At 47.2% G+C, this 18625-nt stretch overlaps 1 protein-coding gene across 1 annotated transcript in view; it reads left to right on the top strand.

Annotated features, from left to right (window-relative positions):
• The window catches only part of TP73 (tumor protein p73), a 54724-nt gene that overhangs the window by 3022 nt on the left and 33077 nt on the right, over positions 1 to 18625 (top strand). Inside the window, exons 2-4 of the mRNA XM_020808026.3 lie at positions 606 to 701; positions 1080 to 1203; positions 16933 to 17184. Of these exons, the coding sequence (XP_020663685.3) occupies positions 643 to 701; positions 1080 to 1203; positions 16933 to 17184 (435 nt within the window). The 5' untranslated portion in view covers positions 606 to 642. The remainder of the gene's footprint in view (positions 1 to 605; positions 702 to 1079; positions 1204 to 16932; positions 17185 to 18625) is intronic.

Consider the following 18625-nt stretch of genomic DNA (forward strand, 5'->3'; position numbering starts at 1 on the left):
CTTCCAGCCTTGCAGTTCTAAGATCATCATCATCATCATCATCATCATCATCATCATCATCATCAATCACCCTCCACCCTAGCCAAAAATCAGCACATTTCTAGGAGTGTTTAGGGGTACTTATGGGATGGCACACTCACACAGCTAGAGGTGAAGGCTTCTGGGAGTTGTAGTCCAAGACGGAGCAGTGGTTCCCCACCTTGGGTCCCCAGATGTTCTTGGACTACAACTCCCAGAAATCCTGGCCAGCCCAGCTAGTGATGATGCTTTCTGGGAGTTTTAGTCCATCTGGGAGGTCCAAGGTTGGGAGCCACTGATAAGAGTGATGGGCTTGGACTCTAGAGGCCAGAGTTCGAATCCCTCCTCAGCCACAGAAACTCACTGGGTGAGCAGGTGAAGCCACTGCTTAAATAGCTCACTTACCTTGAAAGGGACCCAATTAGGGCCACTATAAGTTGGTTTTGGCTTGACAGCACACTCACACAGAGAATGGACCCTCCCCTCTGAATGTTAGAAACAGGGAAGCAGACATATTTCGCACTCAAGGCTCTACCAGATCTGACTCGTGCTGATTTTTTCTCTCTCTTCTGCCCTCCCCCTTTTAGGGCCATTTATCCTTCCTCCAGTTCTCCAGCTGCAAAGATGGCCCGGTCGTCTCCAGCAGATGAAGGCACCACATTCGAACATCTCTGGAGTACCTTGTAAGTGTGTCTGTACAGCATCTATACACGTGGAGTTTGAGCAAGGGATAGATAGTCTCCCACCCAAAGACTGGGGGGGATAGTGATTTTTGGGGGGTGACTGTAACACCTAGAATTCCCAACCCTCATACTTGGCCTCAAGAGGTCCATGTGAACTGTGGTTTTGCACACACCGTGTTGAATCCTCCTTTACACCCCAAGGAGGACGGAGCAGCATGCTCAAATGGCATAGTACTTGGAAATGTTACTTGGGGTAAAGGACTATATTTCCCAGAATTCCCCACTGCAGCAAGGAGACTTTGGGTTAAATGGCCAAAGGCTGAGCTGGACTTCAAGGCTGCTCGGTCTGCTAATTCCTCACGGTCTTCTTGATAACAGAGAACCTGACAGCACTTACTTTGATCTCCCCCAATCGGGGCACCCAACGGGCAGCGAAGCCTCCAGCCGCAGGGAAGTCACCATGGACGTCTTCCAGATGAGAAACATGAATGATTCCGTCATGGTAAGTGACCGGCAGACTGTGTTAAGGATCAGCTGGGGTCGGCCCTCATATTGGGCAAAGGGAGGCATCCGTTTCGCGTGCCTAATGCTAGGGACGATAGCATCAGTCTCCTCCTCCCACCCTGGCAGTGGTCCCAATGCTAACACAGTGGTGAATCCACCCGTCTTTAAAAGAGCTCTCTGTGGTGCTGAAGATGGGTTGGAGATCGGATTCAGGACCATGGAGAGTTCCTATAAAGTTCAAACCCAACCTCAAAGTGGATTCATCACCCGCTTGACCTTGGAGTCACCAGCTGCTTCTGCTTCAGAGTCCCCTGGCTGTTGAAGAGGCCTGTGTGTGCCCCACAGGTGTTATCCCGACACCTTCTAAACCAGCCATTGGGATGAGCAGAAGGCACAGTCTCATCAGCATCATTGAAGGAAGATTCCACTACGTGCCCAGTTTGCTCCTTTAGGTAGAGTGGCTGAGAGAGGGGGCACTCTCTCGCCCTCTGCCTCAGGCTGCAAAATCTCTTGGTCTGTTTCCAAGATTGGTTGGTGCGGCTTACGCTAGAATCAAAGAACTATTGAATTGGAAGGTGTTGAGGTGTGTGTGTTTGTGTGTGTGTGTGTGTGTTGAGGAACTGCATGTGTGCTGGTTGAGAAAAGCACCGTACTACATTCAGTGATGCATCATCCCAGCTCAGAAGAATAGAAAGGCTGGACATTAAAAAAAAACTATTCTTTTTATGTATTGATTTTTTTAATCTTTTATATCTTTTTCTAAGTATTGATGTATATATTTTAATGAAGCTTGCAAGGAGACTAGTACAAATCTCAGGATCCCTCACCAGCTGCCAGCCATGCACTTTTTGGGGATTTGAAAAGTTACTTTTGCAAAATAACTCATCTGAACTCTGATTTTTATTTTTTTAAAAGACAATTTATCTCACAATGTGGCAAAAAATGAAAGATCCCTTGCAAACAGGTTAAAGAACAAAAGAACATAGTAACTGGTGCATCAGAACAATGGGAAAATACCCCCATGCAATATGAAAGTAGAAATAAGATCCAGTTTTCATCCCCAGTAGGGTAAATTTATTTCTTTATTTGAAATATTTCCATTCTGCCTTTCTCCCTAAAAAGGACCCAAAGGGGGCTTTAACGCTCATTAAGACAATAATTTAAAAAAAACATGTAAATATTTTAAAAGAATTCAGTATTATTTTAAAAAACAGTTAAAATCCTAAAAATTCATTGAAAAGCAACATGGCACAACAACCTATTTTTTAAAAAAGCCGTCCCAGATCTATAGATCCATGCAAAATCATGGGATTTAATGTCAGGGTTGACTAAGAGATCCCACATATATTGCTGGAATTCTCCAGAAACTTGAATTTAGCCCAATAACGTTTGCAGAAATTAAGAGACCGTGACAGCGAACTCATTTTTCTGGGGTGGGGGGGAATCAGCTTTCCCGTGTGGGCCACCCTGGGGTAGAATGCCTGAGAAAAACACCCTTTCCGTCCCGCTGTTTTAGGAATGTCTCTAAACAATGGAGATACCTGTGATCCTCTTTCTATACTCAAATATGTGCAATCATTCAAGCTCTGAGGTTTTCTTCTCTGGAGATGACTCACACCTACCTATGCAGGAATGGTGCCTTCAGGCTCTTGATGGGCCAGCCTTTTTAAATAACCCAGCCCATTGAAATAGCCATGAGGGTGACATCATCCTCTGTTTCTGAGGATCTGACCATTGGGTCTCACGAACATCCTCCCCCTGGCCCCCCAACGTGGACAGATGGGTCCCTCTGCAAGCTAGTTTGGTGAGTTCCTTTTTTGGCAGGTTGGCTCAGGAGCAATCTACGTCAGTTGGCTAATTTCTAGCTTAAACGTCCTGGATAACACAGTGGGTTAGAAAATCTGATTATGGAGCCAGAGGTTGGGAGTTCGATTCCCCTTCTGGGAGAAGAGCCAGCCTGGGTAGCTTTGGGCCAGCTGCACAGTCCCACAGCGCCCCTAGAGGAAGGGAAGGGTAAAACACTTCTGAGCCTTTTCGACCTGGAAAACCTTGGAAAAGGTTCGCCCGTAAACTCAGAAATGACTTGATGGAACATGGATGTTATCATTAGTAGCAGGATTAGTCCTTAAAGGTGGGACTTTTTCTGTGGTCCCAAGCAAGTTGTTTTTCATGCGCTGTTCCTGAGAAACCGTGAGCCCTTTCTGAATGGCTCTCGGCATGATTCTTGAGGACATAGATGCTGTTGGAAACTACGAAGATTTGTTGACTTCGCCTACAGTTAGATGAAGCAAACGACGGTATATTTGGAGGCGCCTCACGCCATGGGAGGCTCACATGGTGAGAGGCTGGGACGGAGGAGGGAGATCCCAAGAAAGGAAGCCCGTCGTTTTGAATTTTTTTAAAAAAACAAATCAAGGCAGGAGGTTCATATTTCCAGTCAGGAATCCTAATGCCTGTCCCGGCAGGTAAAGCATACAAAATTTCTACCATACATCCCGCAGCAGGGGGAGCGCGTCAACAGTGTAAAAGCAAACCCTTTTAATTTGCTCAGGCGCCAAGGCTCCTTCGCTCCCCAAATATTATCCGGTGTCCAAAGCTTGGGAAGTTTAAATTGGGGGAAGATGGACTTTGCCAAGTTCTGCTTCTGTTCTAGAAATGCCTGCTGGGCTTCAGAGGGCGTATCCGAGATCCTGGGGGTTTCTAGGCACGAGACAGAAAGCTTTTTCAGTGTGGGTGGACCCGTCTCTCAAAGTTTCCTCTCTGATACTTCGCCGGCGCCGCTCTTTGCTGTCAAGCCCCCTCCGACTTAGGCTGACCCAATGAATGAGCAATCTTCAAAATTTCCTGCCTTCCACAGCTCTTGAAAACTCAATCCTGTGGCTTCCTTCCGTGGGTTAATCCATCGTGTACTTGGTCTTCCTATTTCCTGCTGCCTTGCTAGGATGTTTGCTAAGCGGTGCTTTGCTTTTTCCTGGGCCTTTAAGCCCCTTTTTGCTTGTGTTCCTTTGACCGCAGTGATGGTTTTTAATGCCGCGATGCCTTAGTGGCTTTCGTTTCCAGCCATTTGGACTGGACTTGTATTTATAAGCTGGATTTTTTAAAATTGCGGTTTCATCCATTATATTGTTCCGTTCCTAAGTGATTTTTATTTGAAGTGTAGGTAACACACTGTTTTAGAGCCATGTAATGAGAGATGAGAAAAGTTTTAATCTTTTTTTCCCCCACTCACCCGGTATGGGGTGTCAATACGGTTGTGCAGGCGGTCTTGGAGGTTCTGGGTATCACAGTTTCAAAAATTGTCTCTGCACAGATCAAAAATAAAACCAATAAATAAATGCATGAACAAGATTTCTGAATAAGTATGTTTAGGTCTGTATATAAGAACTCGATCTATTAGATGAAGTCAAGGTGGGCCAAGCTCCTTCTAAGCTCTGCGTTCATTTAGTTTCATTTCTTTTCCTTTATTCGAGAAGCTCCCTTGTTGATTGCCTTCATCCTCTGGTATTTACAGATAGACAGTCTCTGAGACTGGAGGTTCTGCTGATATAGGGACCTGGTTAGGATTCGAATCAGAGATCACCAGAGAATTCCAGGGATCTCAGCCAGTAGAAGGCAGGTTCTGATGTTCCTGGGGTTGCTGTGGGCACTGAATGATCCCTAGTGAAAATAGTTGCTGAAACTGTAAAACAGATCAAGGGGGAAGCCATGGGCCAGAATCTTGTTCATTCTGCCTGCAAATGTGATTCCAGCAAGTTCAGAAGTCGGTGTCAGCGTTTGCTGCCGTCCGTCAGCTGTGCGATTTGGCACACAATTACCAAAGCCTGTGTTTATTTCTTGACTTGCAGCCGTTTGTGGCTGAAATTTAGGCCGGTGGATTTAGGCCAGTGTGATTTTTTTCACCTTCCCATTTTCCTTGTGAGCAGGGGTGACGGACAGATTTATCACCTAGAAAAGCCCTGTATTCATCCTCCCATGCGATTAGTTCTGTTCTCGAGTCATTGCAGAGAGCAGGACACGGAATAATGGGTTCAAGTGGCAGGAAGACAGATTTTGGCAGAATGTCAGGAAAAACTTCCTGACTGTTAGAGCAGTACGACAACGGAACGTCTGAACCACTGGAACATTCGGAGGTAGTGAGCTCTCCAAGAGAAAATTGGACAACCCTCTGTCAGATCTGCTTTGATTTGGATTTCCTGAATTGAACAGGGGGTTGGGTTCAATGGGCTTCGAGGCCCCTTCCAACTCTATTCTTCTATGATGCTGTGATCAGAGTTGAGGAAACCCCTGCCTAACACTCTGGACCCCATATCCTGATGATTGTAGACCTATGTGCTCTCACCAGCTAGAAAAGAATTTCCTTTGTCCTTTCATTCTTGCTCAGCTGATTTCCTCCTCATCAGAAAGAGGAGCTTCACAGAAGACTTTGGAGATGGTAGACCATGCCAGCTGGTGGAATCCCTGCCCTTAAAGCCCGTTTTCATCAAATTAGGGGCAAACGTCACAAAACGGTGCCGTCATTTGGACACGCACAGATGCACCCGGGCTTCTTATTGGGATCACAGAAGCACAGCGCCGTTTTGTTTTTGCGTTTTAGTGTAGGTGTCTCCAGCCTGCTCAGATTGTCTTGGGAATACACCCTTGTTTGCCTCTCGGAACCGTTTCCAAGTCGTTTGCTCGTGGTTTCGAACCCTGCTCTCGTTCCTGGCCGGCGCAGCTCAAGTTGCGTGGGCTCCCAAACCCTTGCGGGAAGCTGCTGTTTTGGTTTTGTTTCCCTTAGATTTCTCCTGCAATGGGAGTTAAAGCCGGCTACCTTTAATTCTCCAGAACGGTAATCACCTAGCACTCCACTACCTCTCCCCCCCACAAAGCTAAAACCCATTGGTACTGTCCAATACAACACCGGGCATGTTGAGGCCTGCCTTCCCTCTTTAATGAATAGTCATGAGAGAGGAAAAGGGGTGGGTATCAGTTTTGTTGTTAGATGCAGCTAGATGACAGAACTAAGTTGTGGGGGGGGGGGAGAGCAGCAAGCAAAATAGCCCCGTTACCTCAGTTGCGAGCCTTACATCTCTGTTGTGTTGTCCTTCCTCTGTTCCAACTTTGGTACGTCTCCTGTCTCCCATGCCCCTCCAAAGTGCCCCCCTTGACCCCATGACTCCAGTGGCAGGGAGTGGCCCTGTCACTCTTAAACCCCCACGAAGACTAAAATGCTGTACGTTAGCAGCCCCATGCAGCACTACACGACGGTAGGTGCCTCCTTATTTTTCCCCCCATACTGTGAGGGTCCTGTGACTGGTGGGTTTTGGGGGGGGTACCAGCTTGGAAAGGTGGAACGGGGACACCCGTAAATTCTAGGGAGCTAAAAAAATGGAATAAGAAAGTTGAAAGGGAACAATGTTGGCTTTGCCTTTTTCTTTTTTTGTAACTTCTCCAGCACATGGGGAGAGGCATTGATCTTCCTTTGGCGAGCAAGGCGGTGGGTTCCGAAGGATGTCCCCAGATGGTTTTCCTGAACCATCACCACATCAGCTGTTGGTCACAGTGGATCGGCTCTGTGTTTTGCCCCTAAACTGTAGTCCGATAATAATTTTGACTTCCGTCTCCCATCGAGAAGATGGTTGGCATGTTTTCTTGGTTCCTGCATGTTGCATGGGGTTGTTCTATTCTCCGTGTAAAGATGCTCAAAGACTTTTTTTTTTAAAGCTACTCAAGAACAGTTCTCAATATCATCCTCCCAAATGTCTTCTTGTTGGTACGGGGGGGATCACATGGTTATTTCTGTGCTACATCCCCCAAAATATTTATTATCTGGGTATTTGCTGGTCGACAGAACCCAACGGGAAAAATTGCCGTTCATGCTTGAGTTTGGGTTAATTTTGTTCTGATGGATTACGGTTGACCGAGATCAGGCCCTTTCAGTAATATGCTGCTGGTTCTCCGTATGAATCCTCCACAGGGTCTTTTTAAAAATGAAAAGGGCCGCTGGCTGCGTGTAGTTTAAAGGACCGGCTTTACTGTAGCAGGGGATCAGAAACCAGCCGTGTGTCAGGAAAGGAATTTAGGAGTTCATGTGGCTTTTTTCCTCCTGCTATCGCTTAGGAACGCGTGGCTGATCAAAGACAGGAACCTCCCAAATAATATTGTCAAATGTTCTCAGCTTCTTTTGAAAATTTTAATATGGCCCTAACGTGTAAAGGCAATTAACAGCCCAATTGCTTTTACTTCAGTGTTTTTGTATCATAGGAATTAAAGATGACTCCTGCATTAGCAAATGTAGCTTTAAAATTAGGGGTTTTGTATTGAGTGACGGCTAAATTTTAGATTGCTCTCGTCTCTCTCTCTCTCTGTGTGTTTATGTGTTTGTTGCTAACATATTTGTATGCCGCATCCTCTTTCAGGAAGCTATCCATGCAAAAAGGTGTGCGTGATAAGAGGGAAATTACGTTAAATGCTCTTTGCATTGGCTGAAACATGTATAGTATCACGCTGCTTCCATCTTTCTGAAGTTACCCCTTTTGATCTAAAAGATTCTAAAATGCAGTTGGAAGCTGCACTACAAAATGCCGTATAACTGTTATTTTGCCAGTCTCCGAAATGAGCAAACAGTGACCCATTATTGCCTAAAACTGTCAACAAGCTTAAGGACTACGGCTCCTTTCCGAAGAAGGAATGAAACCGCAAGGTAGTGGAAAGACACCGGAAGTGGCTTGGTCCCCCAAACTAAACTAAACTCTTCTCAGATCTGAAGCTTAAGCCCAGTTACTCAATTCTGTTTGTTTCAGTGGATCCAGGTTAGGAGCAGGTTCTTTAAAACAAAGGCTTAAAAGTCAAGCCTAGTGACAACAAAGGGGAATTATTTCGCATGAAATCCAGGGTTTTGCCTGCAAGTGAAATCTTAACCGTCAAAACGCAGGGTGATTGGTCTTAGAATTGGCTGTTTATCAAGCGGTATCACAGGCTTTTTACTGCAATAGTGAGTATTTAGTGGGTCTGACTCAGATGCGTGCTGTAATTGACATGAGTCAAGATAGAAGTCTCCGATCTTGTGTTGTGTATATGTCATGTGTTTTCTGTAACCTTCAAAGATAATTATGGAGACAGAGTGACTGTCTCTCATTCCTGCAGTCACTAGAGTGATGTGTGTACCCTGCTGTTTTTTAAAAAGCATATTTATCTTCTGCCCTTATGTGGAATGCACTAGCATAGCCCACAAAAACTGCTGATCAGCTCCATGCCTTGTTAGAGCTGATAATTCTAGGTCAAGGAAAGGTGCCTTTAGCCTTGTAGTGTCTGTACTGTTTGTTTTTGTTTACAAGAGGTCTGCTCAAAGAAGCCGAATGCATAATGGGGTTCAGCCTGATTAACTAATGAACCCATAAGCCACTCAGCAGGGCGACTTGTGCACCCATCCCTGAATGTGATTCCAGTTTCGGAGGTGCTGTGAATCCACCCCTGGAGTTAATCTGTACTTTAAAGAAGTTATCCCAGGTCCTGAATCCCCATAATAGATTCAGCACCATGGACAGTTCCCATTAAATACAGGCTAAAACGTGAGAGTTTGGGGTGACCAAACTCCGGGAGGCAGTGGAAGACAGGAGGGCCTGGCGTGCTCTGGTCCATGGGGTCAGGAAGAGTCGGACACGACATAACAACTAAACAACAACAAAACTTGGGGTGGATTCACACGTCCTCTAAACCTGGGAACCACTGGGTGATAAAGGGTCAAAGAATCTAATGTACAAACTCTATTTGGACCCCTTCTGAGGCTGCCCTTTCCATTGTCGAATTGCTCTTGCCTTCAGAAAGCTCTTCCTAAGCTTTAGTCAACATCTCATTTTCTACAGTTTAAATAAATAATTTTGGGTCCGACCCTCTGGAGCGAGTTCCTGATAGCTCAGTGGTTTAGGTCTGGGGAGTTCAATTCCTCATTGTGCTTCCTATCAGAAGACCCAGCCTGGGTGGCCTTGGGCAAGCTGCACAGTCCCAGGTTGCCCCCTGGAGGAAGGGAAGGGTAAAACTACTTCTATGTATTCTCTACCTGGAAAACCCTGAAAAGGATCACCATAAGTCAGAATTGACTGGATGGCACAGGATGATGATTAGATGCTGACTAAGCATTGTCGTTGTTTAGTCGTTATGTCATGTCTGACTCTTCATGCCCCCATGGACCAGAGCATGCCAGGCCCTCCTGTCTTCCATTGCCTCCCGGAGTTGGGTCAATTTCATGTTGGTCGCTTTGATGACACTGTCCAACCATCTTGTCCTCTGTCATCCCCTTCTCCTCTTGCCCTCACACTTTCCCAACATCAGGGTCTTTTCCAGGGAGTCTTCTCTTCTCCTGAGATGGCCAAAGTACTGGAGCCTCAGCTTCAGGATCTGTCCTTCTAATGAGCACTCAGGGTTGATTTCCTTCAGAACAGATAGGTTTGTTCTCCTTGCAGTCCAGGGGACTCTCAAGAGTCTCCTCCAGCACCACAATTCAAACGCATCAATTCTTCGGCGATCAGCCTTCTTTATGCTCCAGCTCTCACTTCCATACATCATGACAGGAAAAACCATAGCTTTTACTATGCAGACCTTTGTCAGCAATATGATAGCTCTGCTTTTTAAGATGCTGTCTAGGTTTGTCATTGCTTTCCTCCCAAGAAGCAGGCGTCTTTTACTTCTGTAGCTGCTGTCACCATCTGCAGTGATCATGGAGCCCAAGAAAATAAAATCTGTCACTGCCTCCATGTCTTCCCCTTCTATTTGCCAGGAGGTGATGGGACCAGTGGCCATGATCTTAGTTTTTTGATGTTGAGCTTCAGACCATTTTTTGTGCTTTCCTCTTTCACCCTCATTAGCAGGTTCCTTAATTCCTCCTCACTTTCTGCCATCAGAGTGGTATCATCTGCATATCTGAGGTTGTTGATATTTCTTCCGGCAATTTTAATTCTGTCTTGTGATTCCTCCAGTCCTGCCTTTCGCATGATGTATTCTGCCTATAAGTTAAATAAACAGGGAGACAGTATATAGCCTTGTCGTACTCCTTTCCCAATTTTGAACCAAGCAGTTGTTCCATATCCAGTTCTAACTGTTGCTTCCTGTCCCACATATAGGTTTCTCAGGAGATAGATAAGGTGGTCAGGCACTCCCATTTCTTTAAGGACTTGCCATAGTTTACTGTAGTGATTAAATATTAGGTAAAACTTATTGGAGAATGAAAATGACTTCCTGGAAAGGGAATAAACTCTGTTTGATTGGAGATTTTTAAATGGAGGTTGGAGAGCCATATTAAGGATGCTTTTGTAATAAGCCTCAGCACCGATGGAGATTGGACTGGATGAGCTTTGGCGAGAGCCTTATGTATCTCTTTTCTGTCCACCTGAACTCCCAAAGCTCTGCAAAACAGATGAAAACATGATTTAAAATAATAATCATCCCGGAAGTGCAGAGCTGGAAGGGACCCTCGGGGTCATCCAGTCCAGCCCCTGTCAAGGAGGCCCAGTGGGGGGAATCGAACTCCCAACCTCTGGCTCTTCAGCCAGAGGCTTAAACTACTGAGCTACTCAGCAGGCACAAGGGTGCCTAAGAACATTGCCCAGGACTGGACATGGAGGAAGGGGATGAAGATCGAAAGAGAATCCAGATTTTAGCACAGGGCTAGAAAAACATCCCAGGAAAGGGACAGAAATGCAAAAAAAGAAAAAGAAAAAAAAAGGAGATGTTTTTTATTTTTTTGCATGTATGCATATTTTCGGGGAGAAAAGAGGTGTTCTCTGCCAGCACGAGTTTCATCTTGTTCCAAATTCCAACAGTTACTCACTGAACACTAATAATATTGTAGGAGACGCAGCGCGCTGGAGGTCTCGCTCGACACGGATGGCTCCGATGGGTACATTTTTTAAAAAAAGAAAAGAAAGCTCTTATAGAGCAACATCAGAAAGTTATCTGAGGGTGAGGTTCAAATCTTTCCAAGTTCTAACATGTTCCTTGATTCTAGAGTCTGGTTAGCTTTTAAGAATTTAAAATGGATGGCAATGTTGGTAAGAATTTAAGAGGAATCAAAAGTAGGTGTGATAAGTTACCGATCTTTATAACCATGTAGGGAATAGGGAAATTAAAATTAAAATGCATTCACTTTTGGTCTTTGAAGCTGCATACTCGCTCCGTTGTATCAGGTATGGCATCATTTCAATGACGTTGAACCTTTCCACTGCCTGTGAATGGTTTGTAGAGCCTGAAAAGAATAGGACCTGGACGCAAAACCAGTACGGGCCCCCAGATGTGCGTGGACCGCAACTCCCAGAAATCCTGGCCAGCACAGCTGGCGGTGAAGGCTTCTGGGAGTTGGTAGTCCAAGAACATCTGGTAACTCAAGTTGGGGAACCAATGATCTAGAGAAATGCCTCCCAACTTTGTGTCCCCAGATGTTCTTGGATGAGAACTCCCCGAAATCCTGGCCAGCAAAGTTGGTGGTGAAGGCTTCTGGGAGTTGTAGTACAAGAACCTCTGGGGAAGCATGGCTGCAAGGTTTTTAGCCAGAGATTTTCCTGGACCTACCTAGAAATTCTTGAGATCAAGTCCACCAAGCTGGTTAGGAGCATCAGGGCTCTGTAGTCCAAATACTGGCTTCTCCATCTCCGTGGAGGTGGGGGGCAAGAACCAGCAACCGCATCAGAACAAAATCCCCAAACCAATCTGAAACAAGACCATCGATTCTTCTGGCACAGTGGTTCTCAAACCTGTATCCCCCCCCCCCCATGTTTTGAGACTTCCGCCGAAGCCCAACCAGCAAGGGTCATGGTGAGGGATGGCGGGACTCCACAGGTTACGAGACACTCATTCACTCCAGCATCCTGTTTCTCACAGAGACCCTCCAGATGCTTCCCGGAAGCCTACGTGCTGTACACAAATAGTGTCACTTCCTAGAAATTGATTGTTCGGGATCGGCTGCCCCAGAACCTGTAGGTCTTGGATCAAAATGGCTTGATTTGAAGGTATTGATAGGCTGATAATTCAGGAGCATGAGTAGATAACCCAGGAGCTATGCAGGCAGGGAACAGAGCCAAATCCTGGCTCGTGGCTACTTTATGGAGACCATGGAGAGCTCCATGACCAGTAGTTGATGTGAGGCATGGGACGGGAGAGTTTTGTTTGTTTCTCTACAGCTGACAGAATTCAATAGGAATTCCCCTCCGGGTTGAATTCTGGTAGATTTAACAAACAAAACAAAACAAAAACTCAAGTTTTTAGGGGAGTTTCAGAGTCTTCACCTGATCTTCGCTGAGGCTCTGCTTCCAGCAACAGGCATTCGAGCTCAGAGAAGGACGCGGGTGGAGCTTTCCGAACTCCACAGCAACTGCAATGCATTAGGGGACGGTAGTCTGTCTATTCATTAGGCTCCAAAGAGGGTGCCTCTTGAAACCATGCTGTCCTCTAATGCTGCTGGAATTCCAGCTCAAGGAATTCCTGCTGAGTTCTGGTAGCTGTTGTGAAACACAAAATCTAAACATCCTATATCTTGTTCTCTAGCAAACGACAGAGACCAAGGCTTTATGTACTTTCACATACTTGAAAGATGGCCATAGAGAGGAGAGAGAGGATCTGTTCTCCATTATCACAGAGTGCAGGACATGTAAGAATGGGCTAAAGTTAGAGGGAGCCAGATTTAGGGTGAATATCAGGAAAAACTTCTTAACTGTTAGAGCAGTATGACAACGGAACCCCTGACCTCAGGAGGCGGTGGATGCTCCAATGCTGGAGACGTTCAATAGAAAATTGGAAAACCAATGGTCAGATCTACTTTGATTTGGATTCCTTCATTGAGTGGGTGGTGGGGGCGGGACTTGATGGCCTTAGAGGCCCCTTCCAACTCCTATATTCTATGATTCTGTCTCTTAGAGCATAGGTCTAGTAGCCAGTTATAGCAGTTTGATACCGGTTTTACTGCCATGGCACCATCTCATTACATTCTAGGATTGTATCTTGATGTAGGACTTTGAATTATTTACCAAACAGTGCCAGTAAGTTATCTTGAGCTACAGCAAAGAGAGAAGACTCCCTGGAAAAGACCCTGATGTTGGGAAAGTGTGAGGGCAAGAGGAGAAGGGGACGACAGAGAATGAGATGGTTGGACAGGGTCATTGAAGAGACCAGCATGACTTTGACCCAACTCTGGGAGGCAGTGGAAGACAGTAGGGCCTGGTGTGCTCTGGTCCGTGGGGTCACGAAGAGTCGGACATGACTTGATGACTAGACAACAACAGCAAAGAATCCTGAGTCTCTCCTCAAATCCTTGAATCCTGGGCAAGCGGCCACAGACAAGAATCCTCTTGGATATTTATACATGTCCAGGAGAAGTGGCAGAACCTCACATGGCTAGCTGAGAAGGTCCCATTCACACATACAGTAGGTCATGTGTAACGAATCATGTACCCAATATCTGCCTTTATTCATGCTAAAGTGACAGTGTGAAGGCAAGGAAGTTGCACCTAGGGTTTTGGTGTGAGCAGGAACACGGAAAATGTGGGGTTCTGGCTCACATGGAGATCATCCACAGATACCTCTGCCACCCTCCTCATTTTGCATGGGATTCTGGGAGCTACAAGTCAAAAACCCACATCTCGGCCACATCATGTTTAGGTGGCTCCCACATTTGGGGTGCTGTGATGTGCCATCCAGTTGCTTCTAACTTATTAGGGTATCTCTGATTTGTGGTACACAAGATGTTGAAAAAGGGGTTCCCCATGGCTAGCCCCTCTGTGAGTTTCCATGGTCAAATGAGGATTTGAACGGAGGTCTCCTGACCCCTCATCCAACCCTCTCTACTACACCAGTGGTTCCCAACCTCGGGTCCCCAGATGCTCTTGGACCACAAGTCTCATAAATCCTGACCAGCACAGCGAGTGCTGAAGGCATCGGGGAGTTTTAGCCCAAGAACATCTGTGAACCCAAGGAAGGGAAGCATTGCTGTAGACCATATTGGTCTCCACCCAATATCTTGTTGCTTACTTAGCTTGTGCATAACTCTGGCACTGTATACATGAAGGAATGAGGAAGCCTTTCCCCTTTTTACTTTTAAAGCTCTCATCGAAACAGCTGCATCTGGGAAAGAGCTATAAAGCCAGCATCATACCTTCTCCTCTCCCATTGCAAGCCCAGATGTTATCTGCTTCACCTCCAGCTTTGCCCAGCTGTGCGCGGATGCTCTCAGAGAAAGGTCGGTCCCTGCTGACGACCAGGACCAACAAGGGGGCTTGACGTCGGGGTCCCTGGACGATGCTAAAGAGACACGGGCATAACATACAAGCTCAGGGCGAGGGAATCTATACATTTCTTCCAGGGTGGAAGCTGCGCCTGCAGAAACCTGCCCCTGGCAGGGCTGAAAACAACTTTGTTCAAACTTGTTTGCAAGCTGCCTTGAAGTTCTCGGGGGTGGAGAGGTGAGGGATAAATTGGTAAAATGAATTTTAAAAGGGTATTCAAAGCAGAGCCTAAGAATGCTACATGATGGACTACAAGAACCAGCATCCCCCACCCAGCGTAGCCACTAGAGTTGTCACTTAAAAAAAAAAGCCAAAACAGAAACAAAGCAAAATCTGGGCTCAACCAGAGACCTGTGAGATTCTTTTCTTACCATCTCTTCTGATGAAGTGTTCTGCATTCAAAAGTAGTTGTAACTAATAACGCTATTGGTTACCTATAAATTCTGGATTTGAGTCTTGTTGCCGTGGTTCAGTGTTGCTGCTTCCTTTTTGTATTGGCTGATGGTGGTGAAAAGGAAAGTTATCAAATTGGCAGTTGTATTCACATCTGGGAGGGAAGGAGGGATTGGCTAGCACCAGATATGCCAGCATCAAGATAACACATCACGGGCGAAAACTGATAAGAAATGCAACCAAGACCAAAGTGAAATCTTGTGGTTCTTTCCAAACTCAAAGTACAGAACAAGAGAGACCTGTTTTGGCAGTGGGATGTTCAGGCTGATCACCAGCTGAGTTGTTCATGAGCCAGCCGTGCGATGCAGCTGCTAATAAAGCTAATACCATCGTAGGCTGCATAACAGGAGCAGATAACACCCAGCTCAGAGGAAGTGATTGTACTGTCCCTGTATTCTTTAGTCCGTCTTTAGGGTACTATGCCCAGTTTTGAGTCCAATGTTGGAAAAATCATGTTCTTCAAGGGGAATGAGCTCAGAAAAAGATGATCGCTGTGAGGAAGGATTGAGGAACTGAGGTCTATGAGGAACAATTAAAATAATAGGGTATGTTTTAATCTGGAGAAGATTAAAAAGAGATTTGATAGAGCTTAGTTTAGTCAGGAATACAATAACGGCGCTCTACAGTTTGTACCAGTTGCAGAATGTCTTGTTTTATGGTGCGGAACTTTGATTCCTTAGGAAGGACCCAATGTCAGGTCGGTACACTCTTTAGATTCAGACCTAGTCCATGGTTCATTGAAACTCCGAACCCACGGAGGTAGGAAATCAGGTGGGAAGACATAACAGGACAACGAAAGATGTCTTCCACCCTGGCACCTGTGCCAGACATGTCTTGTGCCTCCCTGAGCCAGAGACCAACAAAGCATCATCAGGCAGCCATTACGCCTTGTTTGTGACCTGCTTGTGTACAGAGCTTCTTTGGGCCATTTCTCCCATAGAAGAATGAGTAAGGTTACGGCCATGGTTTATAACCTACCTTCCTGTCCAGAGGTTACTGCCTCCATCGACGGTGACGTAGGGAATCCATTCTGGGCATTGGCCTTCGTTATCCAAGGTGCTGAACCCGTTTTAGAGACACAGTTCAGGACTTTAGACAGGTCCTTTAAAGTTCGGACTGAAATGCAGAGCAAAAGTCACTGCTCCATTGACACTGGAGCCACCAGCTCCTTCCTTCCTTCCTTCCTTCCTTCCCTCCCTCCCTCCCTCCCTCCCTTTCTCCTTAAAAAGGACTCAACAGGGCTTACGTCCTTGACGTTGAAAGCAAATGATGCTGATTTAACAGAAATACGATATACGGATCATCCCAGGGAGGAAGGTTGGGACGGGACCCATGAGCCTGCCAGCTGTCCAGGTGCTAGCCGACAGGGACGTTGGCAAGTTTTGGGTCCAAGTCCCGAGTTCAAGTCTGACTCTTTGGCACCAAGTCCCAAGTCCCTATTCAAGATCCCCCCCCCCCCGGATGAAACGGGAAGGTTCCAAGTTGTGCAACTTAAGTCCAACAGACAGCGACTCCCAGAACTCGAGCCCCCATCTCGGCTAACTGACCAGCCCTGTGCCAGCTGGGGATTATGGGAACTGTAGTTCACCTCCCTCAGAGCCCCCCCTCCGGTCTGACCTCTGAGCAGCCCCCCTCGCCTGGCCTCCTCTGCCTTTTCTCTCTCCCTCCACGGCGTGTCGAGCAAAGCCAGGAGGTCAGTCTGCCGGGAGTTTGCCGCCCCTCTCCGCAGGTATAGACACAAGCTGTGACTTGTTGGTCTCTCTCTCTCTGTGTTTGTGTGTGATGGGGGGGGGAGACAATGTACAGAGTTGCAAGACCCCACCGAAAGGTATTTGTCTCCCCTTGGCGAAGCTGCCCCAGTGAAGATACCGGTGGTAACAGGACACCTTGGAGAGGTTTTTTGCCCAGGCTGTGGATGTGCGCCGAGCACCTTTTCGGTTCCTTGACAAGGCCCTGTGTGAATTGCTCTCCGTCTGATCCTCTTCTCTCCCTCCCCTCCTTCCCCCCCCTCCTTCCCTCTCTTCCAGTCCCAGTTCAATCTGCTGAGCAACAGCATGGATCAGGGCGCAGCTGACAGCCAGGCTCACTCCTCCTCCAGTCCTTATAGTTCCGAGCACACCTCCAATGTCCCGTCACTCTCGCCTTACTCCCAGCCCAGCTCCACCTTTGACACCATGTCCCCGGCGCCCGTCATCCCGTCCAACACCGACTACCCGGGGCCGCATCACTTCGACGTGACCTTCCAGCAGTCCAGCACCGCCAAATCCGCCACTTGGACCGTAAGTTGCCTGCCGTCTTCTCCGATTTCTAGGTTTTTTTACTCTTGAGCATGTGTGTGTGTGTGTGTGTGTATGCGCGAGCGTGCGCGGGTGGCTCTTGAATCGGTTCCCCTGTCCTGTTGCAGGAGTCTCTCCCGACACATGCCATAGAAAGCTGCATCTACGCATTCAGACTCTAACCCAATAAGGGGTCCCGTCTGGCCGTCCCGCTCCAGAATTCCAGGCAGGGGTTCTTTGCTAGCGATGCTCGGATTTGAACCCCAGGAACATTTTGTGAGCAAAGCCTGGGCTCGTTCCCACGGAACCGCAGCTCGTTCCTGAAAAATAAACCAAGCACCTAGTCCTCAGTGTTCTCAATTAACAATTTGGTGGGAATGTTGGAACGTTGGCCCACGTAACCCAGTAATGCCAACTCGGACTGGCAGCCTCAAAAAGGCTCTTTAGGGTTTCTTTCCAAACCCTATCAGCAGATGTTGAGAAATCAACCTGGGGGCTTCGGTGTGCTCTGCCTCTGAGCTTTGGACCTTCCTCAAAGGTTATCCCCTGCTGCCTTAAACAATCGGAAGTTCTGGCTACCACCTTTTGTTTTTTCCAGCTGAGCTCCTACCGAGCCGATCGTAGGCTTCCAAAGTTTCCGACCAGCTTTCCGTCCAAAGTTTATTTTCCTAGCCCTCTCTGTGGATTCAACTTGGCTGACCTTCTGCATGCGAAACAGAGACTCAGCCGCTGAGCCACAGTTTTGTTCTTCCCAAATTCATGCCCGATTCTGGTCTTTGAGCTTTGGGAGAAAGGGTCCTTCCAGCCAGAAGGTACCATCCACCGGATCGGGCCACCTGGTTTGTACTGGGGTACGCTGACCAGCAAAGGCACCGTGACGGGGAAGTCTTTTGAAGGATGAACGGGAAACCTTGAACAGCAGAACGGTAGCATCCAATCATGTTCTCTGTCACTGGATCCATGTTCCTCTGGACCACAGGGACATGAAGATGTTTTGCAACAATGCAAAATCCACTCTGTGGATGCACTGTCTTTGAAATGCATTGATGCATTAGCTCAAGAGCAGAACAGAGTTTGCTCTCACCAATGATTTGGGAGGTGCCTTAGCATCACAGCATCTGAGACCTCTCTGCCCAGTTCAGCTCCCGAACACCTTGAGGGTGGTTTTAGGAGATTGGTGTGCCCATTTTCCCCGATGCCAGCTCGTGGTCCAGTGGTCAATCTTTGCACGCACAGAACTTCAGCTCCGGAAGCAGAAACCGGACACGGTGCCGGTCGGCAGCAGTTCCATGCCTGCCTGACTTGGTGGTGGGACTGGACACGCCACCCTGTGTGACTGGCATCTCCTCAATTTGCCAGGGACGCTGGAGCACTCTGCGTGTAAATGATCTGCAAGACACACTGGCCATTCCCCGGCTGTGCATCTGGATGTGGCCGTCTGCCT

Source organism: Pogona vitticeps, chromosome 7 (genome assembly GCF_051106095.1).
Source record: "Pogona vitticeps strain Pit_001003342236 chromosome 7, PviZW2.1, whole genome shotgun sequence".
Lineage (NCBI taxonomy): Eukaryota > Metazoa > Chordata > Lepidosauria > Squamata > Agamidae > Pogona > Pogona vitticeps.